General features: G+C 40.3%; 1 protein-coding gene and 1 long non-coding RNA gene across 3 annotated transcripts in view; both read right to left on the reverse strand.

The window, feature by feature from the left end:
• The window catches only part of spire1a (spire-type actin nucleation factor 1a), a 37,833-nt gene extending 21,640 nt beyond the window's left edge, over positions 1-16,193 (reverse strand). For both annotated transcript variants that reach the window (XM_063010363.1, XM_063010362.1), the window contains exons 1-3: positions 15,709-16,193; positions 13,566-13,597; positions 362-598 (exon numbers count right to left, since the gene is read on the reverse strand). In XM_063010363.1, coding sequence (XP_062866433.1) covers positions 362-598; positions 13,566-13,597; positions 15,709-16,045 — 606 coding nt within the window. In that variant the 5' untranslated portion in view covers positions 16,046-16,193. The remainder of the gene's footprint in view (positions 1-361; positions 599-13,565; positions 13,598-15,708) is intronic.
• A 1,279-nt stretch (positions 16,194-17,472) lies between these two features.
• On the reverse strand, positions 17,473-21,971 carry LOC134304221 (uncharacterized). The gene is made up of 3 exons (XR_010007786.1): positions 21,705-21,971; positions 19,763-19,902; positions 17,473-19,263 (listed from the first exon to the last, which is right to left on the reverse strand). It is a non-coding gene; the product is annotated as an uncharacterized LOC134304221 (long non-coding RNA).
• Between the last annotated feature and the right edge of the window lie 1,506 nt (positions 21,972-23,477).

Consider the following 23,477-nt stretch of genomic DNA (forward strand, 5'->3'; position numbering starts at 1 on the left):
GCACATCTGAACTTAGGGGTGGCGAGGTGGCGAGTGCTGTCGCCGCACAGCAAGAAGGTCCTGGGTTTGATCCCCAGGTGGGGTGATCCAGGTCCTTTCTGTGTGGAGTTTGCATGTTCTTCTCGTGTCTGCGTGGGTTTCCTCCGGGAGCTCCGGTTTCCTCCAACAGTCCAAAGACGTGCAGGTGAGGTGAATTGGAGACCCTAAATTGTCCATGACTGTGTTTGATATAACCTTGTGAACTGATGAACCTTGTGTAACGAGTAACTACCGTTTCTGTCATGAATGTAACCAAAGTGTGTAAAACATGACGTTAAAATCCTAATTAATAATAATAATAAAATAACATAATTATATTTACCGCCATGATGTCGCGGTAGCCTTTTATACTCGAGACATCTGTCGTCTCCTCGTCTCCTTCATCTTCTTCCTCTGTTGCTTCGTAACCCTCATCGGAACAGACGTCTGTCTCCGTTTCAGCCATGTTGGTCATGAGGTTGATTAGCTGCTCCAGAGGAGGACTGAGTTCCCTCTCCTCGTTGTCCTTCAGGCCATAGTCCAGGGCCTTGTAGATCATAATGCCCAGAGATTCAATTACCTACAACACACAAGCGTATATTTAGAAAAAATGAATACAAGTACAGTGGCTGATAAGGATTAGACAGTTAAACTTGGGAGCCAAGAAATAAATAGTAAAAAATCATGATGAACAGGGGTCTAAAGTTCAGGAGCAGAGGATGTATTAGATCTTCTTTATGGGGGCCAAACTTAACGGCCACTGCAGTCACTTTCCTGCTCAACATTGTGGTTAAATGGACACAAAGATGCTCTTTGTTGTCATCATGAGATATCAAATAGCTATCAGACACACGTACTCCTTGTACTAACACATAAAAGCTATTTATAGCATGAAAATGGTCACACCAGATCGATGAAAGCCAAGTTGGCACACACACAATGGACATGGTGATAAATTTCTAAATTAAGAACAGGATGTCTAATGTGCTCCTGCAGTTTCTGACCTTAACCTACTGTACACACCGGCCACTTTATTAGGAACACCTGTACCCTGCAATGGCAGCAACACGGAACATAAAATCATAATAAAAAATATCTGTCTGAATCAGATATTTAGATGGGATACAAGTTTGATCTAGTTGACTTTGTTGTTACCAGATGTGTTGATTTGAGTTTGTTAAAACGTCCAGTGAGGGGCAGTTCTACAGGCAGTAATGCGTTGTTAATGAGAGGGGTCAGAGAAGCATGGCCAGACTAGTTAAAGCTGATATGAGGACTACAAATAATCTCTTTACAACCGTGGGGAGCAGGAAAGCATCCCAGAATGAGCAATCATTTCAATATGAACTAAAATCACTTGTAGAAACCATGCCATTAAGAACTAAGGCTGTCCCCAGAGTAAAGGGTGTATGAGGGCTCTACCCAGTATTAGTATATTAGTTTTACCTTTGCCAGAGTACAACACTATTATAGACAGGGTAAAGCCTAAGTGTGACCAAATTCATTTAATCAGAAGATAAACAAACGTGTAAGATGGGGCGTTCCCAAGCTGCTGTGAGTCGGCCTGTAATTATATTTTATATTTAGAGTTGTATGGACGTCATATGTGATATGCCATGATATGTCCTGCACCTTCATTCCTTAGCCTATCTGACCAAAAGTATGTAGACACCTGACCATAAGCTTGTTGGACATACCATTCCAAAACCACGGCCACTAATATGAAGTTGCCATCATCTCCTGCCAGTTTTTACAACCTAGAATTATCTGTGATGGTTTCCTATTTTATTTCAGAATGTGTCTGTGGGGATTGGTGGCCGTTCGGTCAAAATAGCAATTAGAAGGTCCGGCACTGACAGTGTATGAGGAGGTCTGGATCACAGTTCAAATTAACTACAATTAATTAGATATTTAGCTACTTAAATTACATTTGGTTACTCAGTTGAGGCTGTGGTAGCTTAGTGGTTAAGGTATTGGACTAATAATCTGAAGGTCTCTGGTTTAAGCACCACCACTGCCAGGTTGCCACTGTTGGGCCCTTGAGCAAGGCCCTTAAACCTTAAGTGCTTGGACTGTACGTGATCAGAATTGTAAGTTGCTTTGGACAAAGACATCCACTAAATGCTATAAATGTAAATGGTTGTTTGAGTAAGCAGGAGGCCAATTTACAAGAGTAATATGGGCGTTAAATAAATTTGCTTTTTTTATTACTTAAAATGAACAAAGGAAGCAGTTTCTTTTTACAGCACTGTATCTTATAACATGGTAGATTAGAGGTACAGCTGTAAAACAGAGTAGAGGCTGGTTTAAATTTCAGACCAGCGGCATCATGGGTTACAGATTTATCCTCCCTCATTTAATCAGTAATCAACCCACAAGCAACAGAGTGGAATTGCTAATGTCATTCAGAGCATGATTTCAGCCTGGTCAGCGTTATCAACATTTATAAATAAACGCCCGTGCCACTGTTGTGAAAGGGAGTAGCCAAATAAAATAGGCAAGGCAAGAAACAGAACATTGTGTCTGATGGGAGAAGCACAATTCAGACTAATACTTCCTCTGTGCTGTACACCACCTACAACAAACAGATTCAAACAGCTTGGCAGCCTGAACTCAAACACTGATTATGTACAGTCGTTTCCTAGAAATGATTGGGAACAGGGGCAGTTGTAGCCTAGTGGTTAAGGTACTGGGCTAGTAATCCAAAGGTTGCTGTTTCAAGCCTCACCACTGTCAGGTTGCCATTGTTGGGCCCTTAAGCAAGGCCCTTAACCCTTAATTGCTTAGACAATATACCATCACAGTACTGTAAGTCACTTCGGATAACAGCATCTGCTAAATGCCGAAAATGTAAATGAAACATGGCATAAAATGTCATATCAGAACGTGGCTTGTAGGTCCCCGTACGGTTCGTTTAACTTTGGTCACTCGTTTATCATTTCAAAAAAACAAAATTAAAAAACGAAATGTTTTTAATTTTCCATTTTGTTTTTTTTTATGAAAAACAAATGACCAAAGGTACATGGACCCTTGTAATAAGTTGCAAAATGTTGTATTAAATGTAAAGATTAACTTCTTCTAGGCCAAGTCTAATAAAGAGAAATGAGATTTTGTTACTGACAAACATGCTCACTTGGCTTTAAGTATCTACAATATTATTCAAGAATGGATGGATGAATGGATGGATGGATAGATGGATAGATGGATGAATGGATGAACTGATGGATGAACTGATGGATGAACTGATGGATGAACTGATGGATGAACTGATGGATAAACTGATGGATAAACTGATGGATAAACTGATGGATAAACTGATGGATTTTACTCAGCACATGCAGTTATTATTCATTACAAAGGCAGAAAACTCTGAATCTTTTAATAATGTTATAGACTGTAGGTGGTGAAATCCATAAATTCCTTGCAATCATGTATGGACAACATGCATTTTGTTCATAAAATAAATCAAAAGATTAACAATGGTATTCCAAATAGAATTCAAAGAAAGATTTAAAGACTAAGTGAACAGATCTCGCTCATAAATCTTATAATACATAAAACGTCTAAAGCACCATGCACTGCAGAGTAGCTAATATCTAAAAAAAGACAGAACAATCCTTCCCACAGGACATGATGCAAGAAAAGCTGTGCAAAACAGAATTTTTTTCACTTTAATTACACGTCATGATATCATTTAGGAGCCTTGTGACTGAAAAGTAATGAGTACAAGACCGAGGGAGGGAGAGCGACCGGGCGATAATGAGATGGGAGGGAAAAGCCTGACCATGTGAAACTGAGGGGACATGCTGGGGGAAAAAAACAACACTGGTTCATTCACCAGCACTGGTACAGAAAGACAATCTGTATGGCTCAGAATTAAGTGGATACCATACTTCGACCATGAGCTTGTTGGACATCCCATTTTAAAATAATTCATACAGACTTGGCCGCCCATTGAGGCTAGAAGAATCTCCATCATGGTGAAGGAGCTTTGTAAGATTCTCAGAAACAAAATTCTTTAAAAATCACTCAAATGAAAAAGATCCAGATGTACTAAACACCGGTACAACTGGTTTATTAACTACAGCTAAACCACAAATTATTAGCAGACACCTAAGCTTCATAAAATTTAACACCTTGCACTTAAGCTCCTAGAACTGCAAAAAAAGCAATAAACTGCACTGTAATCATCTTCATTTCTACAGGAAGGTTTGCATGCATCCTAAGAACGTTCCCACTGTGAAGTATGGAGGTGGAAGCATCTTGATATGGAGCAAAATCTTTGCAAGTAGTACTGAATTAAAGGACTTTTAAATGTGGCTCATTTTTTAATGCATTTTCTCCCCATTTTCCTCCCAGTTTAGCACATTCAATTTGTCTTCCGCTGCTGGGGATACCCGACTGCATCCGAGGAGAGCATGTCGCTGCACACGCCTCTTCCGACACGTGCACAGCCCTCTTCTTCTCGCTCCTGCATTCTGCACAGGCGTCTCTTCCGTGTATGAAGATCCCACCCACATACAGTCCGGTTGCCCCGCCCTAGCAGATACAGTGGCCAATTAGTATCTGCTGCAGGCACTGCCAATTATGCCCGCCGGATGGCACCCAGCCGATCGGTGGCAACGCCGAGTTTCGAACAGAGGAGTTCAGAATCTCGGTGCTGGTGTGCTAGCGGAATATCCCGCTGTGCCACCTGGGCACATGTGGCTCGATTTGAGTAACTCTTAAAGCTCTGATGAAAAGGAAACAACTTACCATAAGAAAATGGTCAAAAGGGAACCGCAATGCTGTAGGGGCAGCATCAAAAATCGCAATTTCAACAACAACTTTTCAGCACAATGCTTGTGTTAGGGCGATGCTATCTTAGCGGATAAGATTAACGCGGATAATTCTGGATAAAGCTGCCAATGTTGGGCCCTTAACCCTCTAAGCTTGGTGTCTAAATCATACTTGTTTAAGTTTAAAAATATTTTATTTATAGGTATTACCACTAGAACAGGACACTAATCTACTGCCAGGCTGCAACCATCCTCAACAACCCCCTCTCCAGCCCCCACCTCAGACGCCGGGCTGTCTGTCTACACAGACATGTAGACATGGTGGGATAGCGTAATAAACCACTGCACCACCTGAGCACTCATCATGAAATGATGGTGATATTAAATAGCTAATGAATTTACTACCTAAATCAAAGCCATTAAGGCCTGTTTGGAGCAAATGTCACCCTCGAGACTGCTAAACCTCTCCCGTCTGACATTATGAGGCCGTCTTGTCCTCTATTCCAATCCTGTTCTGTCTCTCTGCTACCCAACACAATGCAGACACACAGACAGACTTTCTCACTTCTGTTCACATGACATCATTGCTCTAAATCCAACTTTGCTTCTTCCGACTCCTCCAAGCTTAATTACAGCCAAGAGCCACTCCAGTGGAACAAGGTGCCTTTTTTATATGATCACCTGACATAGAAAAGGATTTCCAGTCATTCGAACTAAAGGACAATTTCAATCCTGGACTGTTTTGCCAATGTTCTTTAAATTTTATACATGGTCTCATTTTTGTGTTCCAAAAATGCAAAAATCTTTAAATGCTGTAACTCTGAAGCTCGAACTCGGGTCTTGCCAATGATGCTGAATGTAAAATACACAGTTCTCTGGCTGTGTGCTCAACAGAAACAGTTCGACTTATCTAAGGGAGGGAAGGCCGAACGAGGATTCACTTTGTGTCTGGTTAAGACACTGGCATGGCCATGGAGCAACACGGAGACTTTGTTTCTCTATACATGTTAAAGCTTTCTGTAAGACTCTGCCCTGTCAGTGTGAGGATGCACCCAACATCACCCTTCGCATGCTGCTGCGTTCCTCGGCTGAGTACAGTGAATTTAATATATCCAAATTGTTACAGTGCAAGAAAAGTACACAAGTGCACCTCCTATTGGCTAGGCTGGTTGGCCAACCCTAACCCACCACATATATTAGTAATCATTAAGTATAGGATGTAAAATACACATTCAGTAAGATGGTTTTTAGAGCACTGCGACCAAGATCACGGAAGAGAACAGAACAATCCGATAGAATGTGCAAATATAAACATGACAAGGATGTAGACAAAATAAATCTAAGAAAGACAAGCTATCACATCACAAGTTATTTCTGAATAACACATATGTATGTTTCATGGCATCTTCCTGATTCTCTTGTGTCCAACTCCGGGGAGGAGGGGTTGGCGATAGGGTATAAAGGACCTAGGTAAAATTACTTAGTTGTTTTTACTGCGGTATGCTTCTATGCTGTATGTAAGAATCCACAATTGTGCTTTCATTAAACTTCAATCCAGCTAAAAAGAATCTCTTGTGTCTGAGTTTGCTTTCTGACAGAAACGTTTCACTACAAGACATAGCCAATCATGTCTGTGTAGACAGCCGACTGGCTGATAGCAGTAGTGGGCTAGCATAAGTTATTACTGCGCCACTCGAGCGGCAATTCTGCTTAAATAATATTGGCTTAAAATATCTGTATCTGCCACAAAGGGGCTGACTGGTTTAGATCTTATATGCCTATACATTTTCAGCTTGGTTCTCCAATAATACTATAACTTGCATGTTTTAATTGAATTACAGTGTACAGTGTACAATTACAGTGTCCTGTACAAGTGTAATCAAACTTTCGCCCATATCCGTAGTTTTACCACGTGTTAAAATGAATGGTGCATGGTGCAATTTAATGCTCTTTCCTGAGAGAATACAACAATGGATACGCAAGTGATCTCTCACATGAGACTCCCAGCTAAGCTCTTCGGTTTGGGACACAGTGTATCGGAGAGTGACGTTCTTACATAACAGAGCGGGATGAATCCAGACCTCTGCAGTGCAGTAGCCGTCTGTGCCCATCAGACATGAATTACTGTCCCAGATTGAATGGAAATGATAACGAGAGGCTTGAAAATGCCGTAGAGGAGAACAAGCTTCAGTCATTTACACTGTTTCAGGATCTGTATCTGAGATGGAATCCCGAGGGGAAAGGTGTTCTTAAATAAATACGCTGGTAAAAAAATAAGTAAATAAATCAGCTGGCGGTACAGTCAGTTCGATCCAGTCTTTATGTAACTCAAAGTACAGAGCTCCCTCCTGATGCAACACATGAGTGTGCTTTACCCTGAAGAGAAACAGTCACATGAACGTCTGCTGATCTGTTGCCATTTCTTTTTTTAAAGCATTTAGTACAGTAAATGGACAAAAGTATTGTAATTAATCAGTTACATAAAGAAAATTGTTTGCTTCCAACTTTGCAGCAACAGTTTAGGGAAGGTCCTTTCCTGTTCCAGCATGACTGTGCCCCTGTGCACAATGCAAGCTCAATTAAGACATGAAGGAAAGCTCAGTTTAAAGAAACTCCAGCGGCCTGAACATCAACTGAGGCCTTTTTGACCAACATCAGAGCCCAACCATACAAATGCTCTTTGACTGAATGGTCTCAAATTCCCACTGTCATACTTGATACTTTTTAAAAGACTAAAAAATCTAACTAATTTAATGGGATGTCCAACAAGCTCATGGTCAGGTGTCCAAATACTTGTGGTCATATTGTGTTCATAAATTGCAAATTTTAAAATTAACTAATTTGTTGAATTGTGACAAAGATCTGAAGAACAACCAAAAACACTCAGCAAGGGATGGAAGATGGTGACCAAAAATGCAAATTCTGAGCCTTTCAAATCAAATTAATAAATAAAACAGGAAGGTAGAACAGGTAGAAACGTTTCTTATTTGAAATTATCTGACATTTATAAATCAGACCGCGCCACAACATCAGATTTATTTGGTGAATACTAAATATAGGACGCTCGGGTAGCAGAGCAATCTGATGTGCTAGCCCACCACCGCTGAGATCTCGAGTTCAAATCCCAGCTGTGCTGTCAACCCAGCCAGGCATCGAAAAAGCACATCCGGGCATGCCTGAAGGAGGAGGGTCGACGGGGTTCCTCTGCCGTCTGGTCTGGTCTGTGATTGTTTTACATGGGGTGGGGAAATCAATAAGCAGTATAGTGTTTCCTTCCGTAAGCAACACGGCTTTCTGTGAGACTCCACAAAACGCAAGTATGTCGGAGGGGGTGCGTGGTAGTCTGCGGCTCTCTGTGTAGTGAAGAAAAGCTGGGAATTGGAAATGCCTAGCTCCAGGGAAAAAACTAAATTAATTAAGAAATAAATGAAGTAAACCAGCCATATTTTACACTTCTAGGTGCCTCCTCATAAAAAAGCCGGAACACAATAGTCTAATCAAAGTGGAGACATTCTCTCAAGGGAGAGAGGAGAAAGGGCTTCCCAAACCAAACACCATTCATCTCACATGGCTGATTTCAGCGCTGGAACTCCCCTGGGAAAGGATGTGATGGCTTTATGAGATTGACTCCTGGCCAAACCAGAACAACTCAAGTGCAACTTACCTCCTTAATGAGGCAAGAGGGGTGTAAGGAGATGGGTGTAGTTCACACAGGCATTGATTTTTAATTACTTTTACTCCAGTCTAGCCCCATTATACAAGAACCTCAGTACCGTTGCTTTGCATTATTTATTTACTATTTATTTTTATTTTATTTGGTGTCTTTGCTTAAAGGATTTGAACCACATACCAGATTAAAATGTGTCACAACTATCTAGTCGTTTCCAATTTCTCAAATGTAACTCTCTCTGCTGTTTCAGATCCGCGCCGTGACTGAGGAGAGCTGCAGACTAACACATGCAGTCACAGACCGCTTTTTTTCACCTGCCAGAGGCGGAGCTTAGTGGTTAGAGAACTACTCTAGTGATCTAAAAGTCCCTGGTATAAGCCCCACCACTACAAAGTTGCCAGTGTTTGGTTTTTTTTGGGGTTTTTTCCTCTTTTTTCCCCAATTTTTATCCCCCAGTCTAGTCGAGTCCAATTACCCTGAATGCGTCCTCTATACTGATTCGACCCTTCACCGCTGACCGAGGACGCCTCTCAACTGACATGCGCCCCCTCCGGTACGCACAGTCAGTACAGATAGTGCATTTTTCACCTGCACGAGTCGAGTTTATATACTTGACGGGCACTGTGCACGGAGGGCCCCACCCCCATCAGTATTATTCCTCAGCCCTGTGCAGGCGCCATAAGTCAGCCAGCAGGGGCCGCAGTCGCACCAGTTATGAGGACCTATGATCCGACTAACAACCCTGAACAACCAAGCCAATCGTTGTTCATACTGCCGCCCAGCCTAGTCGGAAAGGCAGAGCTGAGGTTCGATATGATGTATTCAAAACCCCAACTCTGGTGAGCTAGAGTACTTTACCGCTGCGCCACCTGAGCGGCCAAAGTTGCCAGTGTTGAGCCTTTGAGCAAGATCCTCAACCTTTAATTGCTGGCATTGTGTTGGTCACAATTCTACAATGCTTTTACATTTCAAAATCAGCATTAAAACCCAACCTAGCATTAAATTGTCAACTGTCCAGATAATTTCCCTTTGGATTAGAAAAACAGATGCAAAACTAGAAAAATAGAAATTAATTTAGTACAATATTGCTACTTCCAGGCCAATAACACAATCATGGTAACCCTTACCCCCTCTTCCACCACCACCACAAATTACTAACATGTATCTGTCTTCAAAGATTCCTGGATCCTGTGGACTTGGGGTAGAATTCCCATAGGTGACCCTTGACATCTGGGTCAGGTGTCAGATTATGCCTGAAAAGCTGGTCTCTGAGATGTGTGTGTAGATCCATCCCAGCCAAGCCGATCAGGATCAGTGAGGGATGAAGGAGAATTCAGCAGGGCTCAGACTTGGCCTTCACACACCACTGCTTCACATCACATATTCACAGACAGGGCTGTCTTTCACCTCCGAGTTCAATCAACTGCTATTATGCACTAAAGCCTCAAACAAACAAAGAGGAATTTACCTGGTTTAGATTTCCTCAATTTTTGCATCTGTCACACTAAATGTTTTTACATTCTTGTGCAAATCGTAATATAACAGGAGGAGAACATGAGGAAATAAACAACAGGTTAAAGGTTATGCAACACTTGTGCCACCCTTAGCTGCAACAACTACAAGCAAACGCAAAGTGATTGTACATAAGGCAGTGGTAAAATTACACTATCCCATACATATATATACTGACTTAATATTAATTTACAATATAAGCTGGTCAAGTGTCTACATACAGATATAGCAGTAGTAGTCACTTAAGACTGTGGCTCTCCTTGGTCAGTGTTGGGGTCTACAGTGCCCGACAAGGTTCCGTTGGGGAACTGGATAACACTACATTACTTTTTTACTCTGTAGCTTGTTCCCAATGGACAAAGAACAGCGTTTACCAAATAATCTGATTTGGTGCCATTTTTCCATGGTTGTGAGCTACCAACTGTGACTTAGCAATGTGAATGGAAAATACACGCCTTTCTTTACCCTAACCCCCCCCCCCCCCCCCCCCACACACACACACACACACACACCAGCTTAGCACACTTGCATAATTCTTACTCACTATCACACACTCAGTCAGCTGACGAGAGACTGAGGATCCGAGGTGAAAGAACCAGGCTTGTGATGCAATGGAGAAAGCCCTGGAGGATTAAAGCACAAGGCCATCATCCCAAACTCCTCGTAAACATCTCTTTTAGGTGTATTTATTTTTGTGACACAAACAGAGCCTGACTTTATATTTATACTGTTTTAAATAGCAAGTTTGAACTACTGTTTCCTCCAAATACTAAAATGTATGACCACAAGTATTTGGATATTTACATTTTCAGCATTTAGCAGACGCTTTTATCCAAAGCTACTTACAGTATACAGCCTAAGCAATTGAGGGTTAAGGGCCCTGCTCAAGGGTCCAACAGTGCCAACCTGGCAGTGGTGGGCTTTGAACCAGCAACCTTCTGATTACTAGTCCAGTACTCTAACCACTAGGCTACAACTGCCCCAACAACTGGAGATCTGACCATTAACTTGCTAGAGCCTTTAGAACGTACCTAATATAGAGTTGTTCCCCACCACAAAAAAATAATGACCTCCACTGTGGCTAGAACAGGTTTTGCTCTTCTAGGAAGCCTTTTCACATGATTTTTGCCTGTGTCTGTAGGAATTTGTGACCATTAAATGAAACAATAATTTGTGTGGTCAGATGTCTGGTTTGCAATTAACTTCAACTCCAGTTCATGTCAAATTTTAAATTGGTCAAATCTACATGTGTATAGACCTGGCTCTGTCCTTGCTGGAACAGGAAGATGACTTTGCCAAACTGTTGCTAGAAAGTTGGAAGCAAATGATTTCATTCCCTGGGGAACACAGGAGCAGTGACAGGAATACACTAGACCAGGCGTCAATCCATCGCAGGGCTTCAGCAACCCCCCTTCCACCCCCATTTGAGCACCAGCAGTCTTTAAAGCTAAGTTAATATACAAGGTGGGTCAGTTCTCCAAATCATGTTCACAGCTCCACCAAAAAATAAACAAGAAAAGCAGGAAAATGTGATTCACACCAGCGCTGCTTTCACTCTAAAGTTGATGACAAACACGGCTGAAGGAGGGGTGAGAATTTTCGAGTAAAGCAAGAATCATGCTGAGTATGTACACACATCACTCAGTGCAAACATTTAGCTGCCAGTCCGTCTTATGCATGACTGTTTAGGCAAACAATAAATCATTAAAAGCTGTCCACACATGCTGACAGGATCAAATAAAATGTGTGCTATTTTAGAGAATAGGTGCAGTAAAACTGCCACCAAAACATGTCATGTTTGGCTGTTTGGTAACAGCAGTAAAAGCTATAAAGCTTTATTATTTGTTTATTTTTTCTGGCCTGAATCTTGGTTCGAATTGCAGTGGTGCTCTCAGTTGGTCAGACGTCTACACTGACATGATTGGCAATGTCTGAGGGGAGAGACGGCCGAAGCCCTGTGATGGATTGGCACCCTGTACTGGAATAACTGCCTCACGTGCAATGATTAGCAGTGGAACTAGATCTGTTGTGACTCTGACCAGCAGTTAATGGCGTGAAAGACATCATTATGTTTGTATTACACAGAGAACTTGACTATATTCCCCAGACTGTCTTTTCATTTATATATTTTTCCCACTTAAACATCAGGCATTACGCTGTTTTACTTAACAGTGTAATCCTACTTAAATAATCCATCTGTAAATTTGGCTGTATACAAATAAAGATTAAAATCAGGCTTAAATAATCACAGAGAACGTGATTATCAGTGAAGGTGAAGACAAAGAGAAATTACGAGGCATTTGTCTAACTTTAAAAGTTTAAAATAAATTATACTACATACATTGTTTGTAATATCTGATATTGCTAACCGCACATCCCACCACCCCATGCTATACCCATTTTAACATTTTTAAAAGATTTATCCTCAATTTGGCTTTAAACTAAGGATGCAGTATTCTCTGCATTTGCATCAGAGTTGTGCAAATAGCTCTGGTCCATCTGTGCCTTCTGAAACCCTTCCAAATGTTCCACGTCGGATTTAGATCAGAGCTCATATCTGCTGACTGTACATGGTTCAGTTTCAGGCAGAAACAACAAAATCCCCTTTCTGCAGTAGCCTACAGCCTTAAAAATCTGGGATTTCCCAACCAAATTCTCTAAAGTGCTAAATCAGTATGAGATTGGATTGAACCCAAGATGTTATATCATCTGTTCATCTGTTTATGAATTTTTATTTTTTTTTACCTTTGATGTTTTAGGAGGTAAAATATAAGGTGATGAATTGCCAAGGTGAAGACCAATGAACAGAAACAACAGAAAAAAGTGCAGATTTATGGAGACAAAACACGTTCTATAATGTATACGGTCAAAGTTAATGATTTGACATAGTAAAAATTTTATTGTGCTTCGTAATAAATGAATTATTCCATCCGGCCGCTCCAGTTAGGGGTCACCACAACAGCTCAATCGTCCACATATTTAATTTGGCAGTTTTTTCTCAAATGCCCTTCCTAATGCAACACTCCAATTAATCCGGCTTTGGGGCCGGAATTAAGGGTGCCGTGGTACATGCCCGCAGTCCATACCCTCATCTGCATTCTTTCTGTTTCCCAAGCAGGCAGCGGGAATGTGCTGCATCATGCTGAGTGCAGTTGGGAGGTCTGTGTTTTGTTGAAAGGCAGGAAAACACTGCCGGTTTGTGAGCTGTTTACAGAGAAGCTCAGAACATTTCTCCATGCGCACTGACAAAGAACGAACCCAGAGATCCAATACACACATCTCAAGCCAAGCTGTAGATCTGCATTGCGTTCTAGTTGTCACGCCAACCTGGAACTACCGGTTGCTAATGACTGCCAACGACAGGTGAAGTTAAACAATTAGGTTGGCACCGAAGCAGTGACAGCCTCAGTCAACGAGACAAACATTACTTCATATCCTGCTCCACGAAGACGCACCTTAGAAGTGTCATAAAACCATTCAAGAGAAGCACTGAGGTGTGAATCAGCAACATGATTTTACATGCACTGCCCTGTACCTGATAAATGGTCAACATGTTCAAAATAAGATTAAAAAAATGAAGGACTCACCTCTGTTGATGAATTTGGTTGTGTGTGTTTATCTGAAAAAAGAACAAGAAAAAGCATGGTGAAGTATTTATGAACATATGTGATTCCAGGGATGCCAGACCCACCGTGACCCTGACCAGGATAAGCAGTGGTAAGACATGAACATGAAAGAAAATTAAAAAGAAATAGAAATACTCCTAGCTGGGGACAAAACAGTAGTAAATGTATTATAACAATTATTACTAAGTACTCATTTAGTTTTTAGTATTAAGACTTTAAACTATCAATTATAGAGTACAGGGGTTTTAGCCACACCTATTGCTAACAAGTGTGTAAAATCAATGAAATTGTAAAAACATGACAAGTTTGGTGTCCAGGAACTCTGGTGGCCTGCAAAAAGCCCTGATCTTAACCTTATAACTACTTTTGGGAACTTTACTGTGAGCCAGGTCTCCAACATTAGTGCCTGACCTTACAATAAGAGTCGAGGCTGTTGTAGGAGCAAAAGGAGGGGGGGGGGGGGTCAACTCCATATTAATAGTCAATGGTACTGAAATGCAATTGAATGACCTACAAGTTCATGGTAAGGTGTCCAGACATGTTTGGCTTAGCAGTGCATCTTAGCAGCGCTCTATAAAATGCAGATATTGTATTTCTACACTGTCTTTAAAAAAATGTGTGTGTGTGTGTGGGGGGGGGGGGGGGGGGGGTTACACAGGTCTAAAAGCAAAAACTAACCCTACATTTCAGTCCCCTCTTAAATGGCACTTGTGACACAATATTTTGACCCAGTAACGGCTGGCTGGTTACCCGAGACCCTTTCTGCATCCGATGAATGAACCCAGTGTCACTCCAACGGTCAGTCTCAGAATGCCAGTCAGACAAGGGTGGGTTATGTCAAGAAAATTCAAACTAAACTTCATGCAACCACTTCAGTGAACTTGTGGAATGATTATGGCCTGTGCTCACCCTCATGAAGTACATCTTAGAAATTAAAAGTGCCATAATTATAGTCACAAAATATGCTAGCCATTTATCACGGGAGTCTTCCATGTTTACGCTTGTGAGTTGAGACTGTGGTGGACTGGGTGGCTGTCTAAACAAGTCAGCCCGGCTCTGCGTTTTGCAATGACATGTTTTTGTTTTCTCAGGCTCATGTTAATCTGGCTTTAACAACATTGTTTTAACAAGTCTGTCTCCTTACGCTCGTCAGATCTTTTCATCTTATTTGCATATAAGCTGAAATAATAGAACGCCTTTATTTGTCACATATACATATACATATATAGTACAACGAAGCTGGGGTCAGAGCACAGGGTCAGCCATTGTACAGCGTCCCTGGAGCAGAGAGGGTTAAGGGCCTTGCTCAAGGGCCCGACAGTGGCATGGCAGAGCTGGGATTCAAACTCTCAACCTTTCAGTTGATAGCCCTAAGCCCTACACACTAGGCTACCACTGTCCCTACTTGCCCCAGATTAAAAGATACAAGCTTTGATTATAATTTAAGAAGCCAGATGAAAATAAAAGCAGTACAACCAAATATTAAGTGTACATAATGAATTAATCTTCACCACCTCATCCAACACTCCCCTCATCACATGTTCTTATTGTTTACACTGACAAGGTGCATGTTGATGGAAAACACAGCAACATTTTCCATTTCATATGATTAAAATATGCTATTCTACTTGCCCCAAAGTGAAAACATATAAGCTTTAATCATAATTAAAAAGCCAGATGAAAATAAAAGCAATATAATAAAAAAAAAAATTCTGCTTGTCAGGCTGCAGCTGACAGCTCGGCGGAATCCCAAATTCCCTACACAAACCCTACATAGGCGCACTTTGAGTGCAATTAAATAAAAGCTGCAGCTGCCTATCTAGTGCACTAGGTGTACAATTTGGATTCAGCCCGTCCGGTTGAACGTGGCAAACGGGTTTGACGTGAAATTGGACTTTGATTTTGAACGTTTGAATTCATTATTAATGGTAGAAACATTAGTAATGTTTATTCTAATGTTGTTATTCCTGCTGACACTTGACTGTATTAATAAAACAGTTTAATGATGGTAAACAAACCGAACTGTTTTATTCATTTGAACATTATATTAATCGAACCCTTGTGAGAATGAAGCTGTGGAATAAATGAGCTGTTCTTTATTTACCCGTGTTGTTTCTGGGGTGTATTGTAACAGTCCCGTCTTTATTAATCCTCACATCTCCAGGACCTTCAATCCTCCTCGCCACATTAACGCCTGAAATCTCGATGTTCTGCTTTTTCTTATTCCGTCTCCGGTGCTTAAACTGGACCAGAAACTGGCAGCACTGGTAACAAACAGCCCAGGCTTGTTCTTCGTTAATGGGTTGACTGTAGAGTGTTAATATTTCCTCCAGGCACAGGTCCTCTCCGTCAGTGCTGTCCACCCCGGGCTCTGGAGGTTCCACAGCGGGGGCTGAGATTAACTTCACCGCTCCTCCGTCCTTCCCCGGAGATTTAGCCATCTTCTCGCCTTCTGACCAAACACTGTTTAAAGAAAGAAAAATATACAGCGAGGCTTCACGTTTGGTCTGTCATTGATAGCGCTGAAGCATCTCACAGGCTTCACATCCACACCATCCATTCAGCAGCAGCAGCTCCCACTGCTCTGTGGTTCGTGTTGATCCACACCAGCTTCTGTCAGAGGAGCGAGTTTTTAACACCGCGCGGTCCTACAAGAAGTCAATTCAGGGTTATTATGGACAAATGAGGCAGGAGACCCCTATCGGTCAAATGCGGTAACTTCAATGTTTCTAAAAATCGTGTTTGTTTATTTATTTATTAGGATTTTAACGTCATGTTTTACACTTTGGTTACATTCATGAAAGGACAGGTAGTTACTCTTTACAATTCACCTCACTTGCGGGGCGGCACGGTGGCTAAGCGGGTAGCACTGTCGCCTCACAGCAAGAAGGTCCTGGGTTCGATCCCCAGATGGGGCGGTCCGGGTCCTTTCTGTGTGGAGTTTGCGTGTTCTCCCCCGTGTCCACGTGGGTTTCCTCCAGGTGCTCCGGTTTCCTCCCACAGTCCAAAGACATGCAAGTGAGGTGAATTGGAGACAGTAAATTGTCGAAACCAAAGTGTAAAACATGATGTTAAAATCCTAATAAACAAACAAACAAACACCTCACTTGCAGGTCTTTGGACTGTGGGAGGAAACCCACACAGACACGGGGAGAACATTGCAACTTCACACAGAAAGGACCCGGACCGCCCCACCTGTTGCTGTGAGGTGACAGCGCTACCAACCGAGCCACAGTGCACACCCCACACAGCCCAAAGCAACTGGACACGTGACCATGAGCTTATTAAACATCCCATTTCAAAAATAAATGGTATTAAAATAGTGTGACCTCTATGTACTCTTCTGAAAAGACTCCTCACAAGACTTGTTCCAAGTAAGGAATGTGTGGCCTTTCAGTCAAAAGAGCATTTCTAGTACTGGGCACTGATGTTCATCAACAAAGCTTCAAGTTGTTCACTGGAATTTATTCACATTTCACTTGGGACGTTGTAGCCTAGTGGTTAATGTACTGGACTAGTAACTGAAAGCTTACTGGTTCAAGCCTCACCACTGCCAGGGTGCCACTGTTGGGCAAGGCCCTTAACTCTCAATTGCTTAGACTGCATACTGTAAATGCCGTAAATTTAAATTTCAAAGACTATTTGAGAGGAAAATTTCCACATTAAATACATAGAAAATACTTAACAAAATAACTAAATGAAAAAAGGAAGGCTACATGTAGATTTAATTACCTAATGTGACTAATTAAACAATTATCACTTTGCTGACAGGCTCTAGATTGGGTAAACATCTGTTTAATTGTAAAGAGTTTTTAATGTTTGGTGGTCTGTGGCTTCCTTAAAACCTTGTTATACAAGTAGACAGTGCTTTAAGGTTCAAGTTCAAGAGGCTTTATTGTCATATACAAGAATATACTGAAACGAAACAACATTCCTCCAGGACCAGGGTGCAACACAGAAGTGCAAAACAACACAATAAACACGGTGCACATAAAAGGTGCTTTCAGACAAGATTTTGGGGTGTGTGTGAGAATCCATGCCAATTTAATTAATAGAGTAGTTGCAATGTCAGGCATTGTTTTTGGTCAAAAAGGCCTGGCTCGCAATCAGTGCTCCAATTCATCCTGAAGGTGGAAAGTGGGGCTGAGGTCAACGCCACTGAAGACAAAATAAAATCATGGAATGTATTGAGCAAGTTTGTGGTGCAACTAAGCTTTAAAAAAGTTGAGATTATATTGTCAGCTCCACCTGGTGGAGATGGTAACATAGATCACAAGAGTCCACAAAAAAAAAGTCCAGTCTCCTTCTTTATTTTTAAAATACATGAACATTTGCTTTTTTTATATATTGACAGGCCTGTGTATGTCACTTAGTCAATGGTTAGCTGTTACACCGGTGGTTCTAGTGCTCATGTGATGCAGCTGTCTCAGCTGTGCCATTGGCCATCCAGTCATCTACACAGACATTAGAACTGGGATGAACTGGCTCCCTGTCCTCTGTTTTTCAGTGGAACACTTGTCATTTCATCATAAATATTAACCACCGGCCTCTGTGGCAGGCAAAGGTCACCAGAATGCACAAGGAAATTAACAATATCCAAATTGGGTCCCCAAAAATAAATTAACAAACAAAAACTGCTCTGACAAGATTTAACAATAACAGGTGATAAAACTTTTACATATTATTCATTCATCGAAGCTTAACTTCAATGGGTTTATACAGATAAAACATGATAAGATCTTCTGCATGTTTACAGACAGAACATTTTTCAACACAATTTGAGTATATAATAACGTAGACTCTGTGTGTAAATACCCAGCCCATGTAACACAACCCGTTAGGAACGGGTTTTCTTAATTCTGAGCTAATTCTGATTATGTAAACATTTTACATTAGCCACTCAGCATGGTCAGAACTTTACATTTATGGTGGTCATAGAAACAGCAGTTAGGTGGGTATTTCCCAGAAACATCTGTATTTAAAATGAAAAGCTAAATGTACTCATGCTTTTACATGCTGATGAAAATCAAATTGTTTGTCTTAACTGCATTGTTTTCCACAGATACAGCCGCAGCTATATAGCCAAAAGTATGTGGACACCTTAAATAATTCAATTCAGGTCTTATGGCCACAGCTATGGGATGGGATGTCCACATATTTTGGCCATATTGTGTGTAGGCAAATATTGGTATGATTTTTACTGTTCTGTACCTTTATTTTGTAGATGATCATTGCTATTTGCTGCATTGATTGTAAAATTCTGAGGCAGGACAAAAAAATCATTCATTGACCCATCTGGAGTGTGAAAGCATGCCATGCCATTGCAAATAATGGTCACTTCTATTCTGTTTCTTTAAATGTAATGAGAAAAAGGTTTTTGGTGATCACACTGTTCTTTCTGAATTGACGCACAAAAGCACCCCATCAGTGTATGGTTGGGATGTAAGCCATTGTCCTTCTTCTTGACAGCTTAATAATTCAGTTCATAAGTAATAGTCGCTTGAAGAAATTCCTTGCTTTTCTCCTCGTCATGCATGGATAAACACTGATCGTGATCACTTGGTCTTGCTGGGTGTGAGGCCACATGACTGCTTGGCTTGATGAAACATCATTGAGGAAACAGTCATTTTCTTGAATACTCTCCAGTTTCACTAGTTTGCTGCAAAAGGCAAAGATGTCACTAACAGAATTAACAGAATACTTAGCAATAATAACATTTTGCAACTTATTTACTTTTTTTATCGAATATGTTATATACAGGGTCAGGAAAAAGTATTTATTTAATTTCTTCATTTTTACTGAAGGAAAACAGTAACACCAACTGGCTCAGTGTGAAAACCATAGTTATTCATACAATTTTAATTGATAACTGGGCTGAGTGTTACCAGAAGGTTATCAGCTGACAATTTCTTAATGTCAAATTTATACCAAATAAGAAGTCCTAACAACACAATTAAAGTTTATAAAATATAAAGTAATTGTACATTGACATCAATAAAATATGTAATTTGACCAGGGCTGCCCAAATATTTGCATACAACTGTGTGTATGCTAAGCTTGTGTAGGATATGAGACTCTATGCAAGTGGTCTCTTACATGGTTTTTCTATATTACTGTGACTGAACTCTATACAAAATGAAAATTGATAAAAAAGTAACCTCATGACAGCTTCGAGCAGACTTTCTTTGTTGATTTGAACAGGCGGTGGAGGTCAAGGACTGCTTTCCACACTGAATGCTTGCATTAACCATTCTTCTATCTTTGTTAGAGAAAGATGATCTTGCCTCCACACTTTTACCTGGAGAAAGGTAAGCAAGAAAGCAACATTGTTTGACATGACATGCCAGCATAATTCATGTCATAATTCATGTTTTGTGGTTATACAATTGGTTTTAAACAAAAACCTCAGACTTAGTTCATTATAGTAATAAAAGTACTTTTTTATTTGCCTAAAAGCTTTGCTGTCCTGGGTTTGCTGCACATGATTAAGTAATTAACAGTAGAAAGTAAAATCACAAAATCATTTAGTGGTCATAGCATATTGATGATACATCTACCTCATAAATCATGACACACTGCTCTCCCCTACAAGAAAGTAAATAAACTTTGGATACACTGGCCCTGTATTTACTTGGTCTCAAATCGATACCAAATTTTGCAGTATCGCACACCACTACTTATTGCTCTTGGTCACGTGTTTAGTGACGTCACCGATGCGCCGCTGTTGATTTTGTTTTTGTAAGCGATGCAGTAACAGTAGCAGCAGAGACACTTACATTACTTTTTTATTGTTTTGTAGCAGAAGCAAACGAGAGGAAACCATACCAAGACAAACTCTTATGCCAAGGACCGATATTTGGATAAATGATAATCTGTTAACAGCACTGAGAAGCTAAGTTGGTTGGGAGCGGGTGGAACAGCGACCACGTGGCTCTTGTAGCAGTAAATGTTTGTGTTGTTGAAGCTGCTTATTTTGCACAAAGAGTATTTAGTTTTTGTCTGTGTCTATTTAGAAGTACAAATAAAGTACATATATTGAAATTTTACTTAACTGTACTTGATTACTGTCCTGATTTGCGCACACACTTAAAAACAATAGTACTTCAGTCGAGATGAAAGTTTATTTGCATGTTTAAAGGCACCTCTGCATTATGAGATGTAGGCCTAATTATCGTCGGAAAAAGAAATAATGCAAACTACATTTAATGTTGGTCCATGGTTTCGTTTTGTGTCCACGATGCCACTTTTAAAGCTAGCAGAAGCAAATATCAATCTCAATGCTGAAACGTTCTCTTGGATCTAAATAATATTTTCTCGTCTTTCTTTCATTTCTGATAGAAGATTGTAAGTTTTTGAATAATTTGCTTTGCACAGACAGAAATAGAGGCAATTTTATGGAAATTATAGTGTAAATGATGTACATGAAGTACAAACTCACCATACGCACTTTGCGCATCTTACGCAAATTCACGAAACTACGCTACAAACGTAAGTTGCTTCGTGAATCGGAGCATGCGTAGTAAGGCTCTGACTCCGTGTTTGTATTTTGATAAATAAATGCTCTTTTCTTTTGACTTTGTGCTTATAAATGTAAACAGAATAGCATCTATTTTATTATTTTAAATTAACAAGGGCACGTGTATTCGGTCACTATTAAAAATGTACAAATTTATTCACCCAGCAAACACAACTACGTTAGCCGCTTGGTAGTACTAGGCCATGATGGTAACGTGAGAAATTACAACCAGAAACAAGAAATCTGACCGCTTTAAACATCTGAATTGATCTACAACCCTACTGAGAGCAGCTGCTTACAAACTGTATAAATTACAATATTAATATGGTGAAGAGTTATAAATACAGAGTGCTTATAGAGACAGAAATCACTGCAATTAGCTTAGCAGCTAACACTAGCGACTAAGCTAACAAGTACTGGTGTTGTTTACCTTGGATATTAACTCACAGCTGTAATGTCTTTCGTATAGTTAATATACCGCACACAGTGTACAAGTCTTTATTGTATGTATTTCATAATAATAATAATGATGGTGTCTGAGTTATTTGGGTTTTGGGTCAGTGTCTCAGCTGTGAAGTAGTTACCTGGGTAGCTATTGAAACACACGGCTGTTCTAACCTTATTAGTAGGGGTGGGTGGATCGATCCAAATATCGATAGTATCGATACTTCAGCTACATTTAGTACGTTTCTCCTGTTTCGTAAGAAAGTAGAAAACGTGTGTACAGACTCGCTCCTCTCACATCTTACATGCTCACATTACTGCTCCTGATCTGCTGTGTTTTGTTGTGGTACCGTCACGTGACTGAGCGAAGAGACCAAACACGTGTAGGAGAGAGAGAGAGAGAGAGAGAGAGAGAGAGAGAGAATGGAGGCTGAGAGAGAGGAGCTGTGTGGGGGTATTTTACAGCAGTAAATAAATAAAATAAAAAATCATTTAAGTTTTAAAACATTTGTTCTCCAGTAATTTACGTACTTTATTTTTTGTAAGCCAGAAGAGCAGTGAAAGAAGGAAATTTCGTTTTGTTATTATATTATTGTATATAATTGCATTAAAAAAAAACTAAAAGAAAATAAATTTGTTATTTAATAATTTTGTGTATATAGTTCATTTTACAAAAAGCCACAAAAAAGGAACTTCGGTCGATAATAAATGCACATGTTTATCATTAATGTAAGAGTATTGTAGCTCTGCACTCTCTACTGCTCCTATCAAAAGAAGAAAACAGCCATATTGCGTTCAATGTGTGATTTATACATCGTATTTTAAGAAGTAAAAACACGTTCAGCTCGTATAAAACCACCCGGTTACTTGTGCTCACCTTTACTGTTCAGTTCGACAGTGAAGTGCTGCTTTCTCCTCTACGTAGTGAAACACTCGATATGCAGTGTTGCCACTCTCCATCTTAATAATTCCCAAGATCTTACCACAAAAATCCCAAAATTCTACTAAACATCCCAGGTAACTGAAAACGACAAAACTGTGAAGATTTATATAACGTATTTTCACAATTATTCTTGAGTTCTTGAGTTAACTGACAAAGAAAATGATTATCATTATGAGTATTAATATTAACAAATTTCAACATTAAAAAATGAATGTCTTTCAAGCCCCAAGTTTCCTGTCTAATATGATTTGCTATCAGTATTGCAATCATCAAACGATGCCATGAGAAAATCAGATTTTAAGCTGTTTACACTACAATGATTGACGCAGATTTATTCTGGCAATCTGTCACAACAATTACCAAAAATGACTGAACTGTCTTAAATCACTTTAGATTTATATAAAATAACACATTTCTAAGGAGAATTTTATTTCACTTTATTGGCACTTTTATTTTATATGTGATGCTGTTGGAACAAGATTCCTTAAATGATATGTACCACAGTCATTATAACACAGTCATTGACAATTTTGTATACCCAATTCACCTCACTTGCATGTCTTTGGACTGAGGGAGGAAACCGGAGTACCTGGAATAAACCCACGCAGACACGGGGAGAACATGCAAACTCCACACAGAAAGGACCCGGACCGCCCCGCCTGGGGAGCGAACCCAAGACCTTCTTGCTGTGAGCTGACAGTGCTACCCACCTAGCCACCGTGCCGCCCTAAAATGTAGGTAAGTAAAGAAGGTAAAGAAGTAAATGTACAGTAGGTGTTGAAATAGCCAGCGACAACCAAAGGTTGTTATTTAGTAGTTGTACGCTTTGTCATTCCTTATTTATCGTGGTAGACCAAAAAAAAGATTACTAGGCAAAATCCCCAAATCCCAAATCGATCCCCCAAATCCCAAGATTTTGGGGAAAATCCCAAGGTGTGGCAACACTGTCAATATGCATCAGTGCTGGAAA

The sequence above is a fragment of the Trichomycterus rosablanca genome, chromosome 2 (assembly GCF_030014385.1).
Source record: "Trichomycterus rosablanca isolate fTriRos1 chromosome 2, fTriRos1.hap1, whole genome shotgun sequence".
Classification (NCBI taxonomy): Eukaryota; Metazoa; Chordata; class Actinopteri; order Siluriformes; family Trichomycteridae; genus Trichomycterus; species Trichomycterus rosablanca.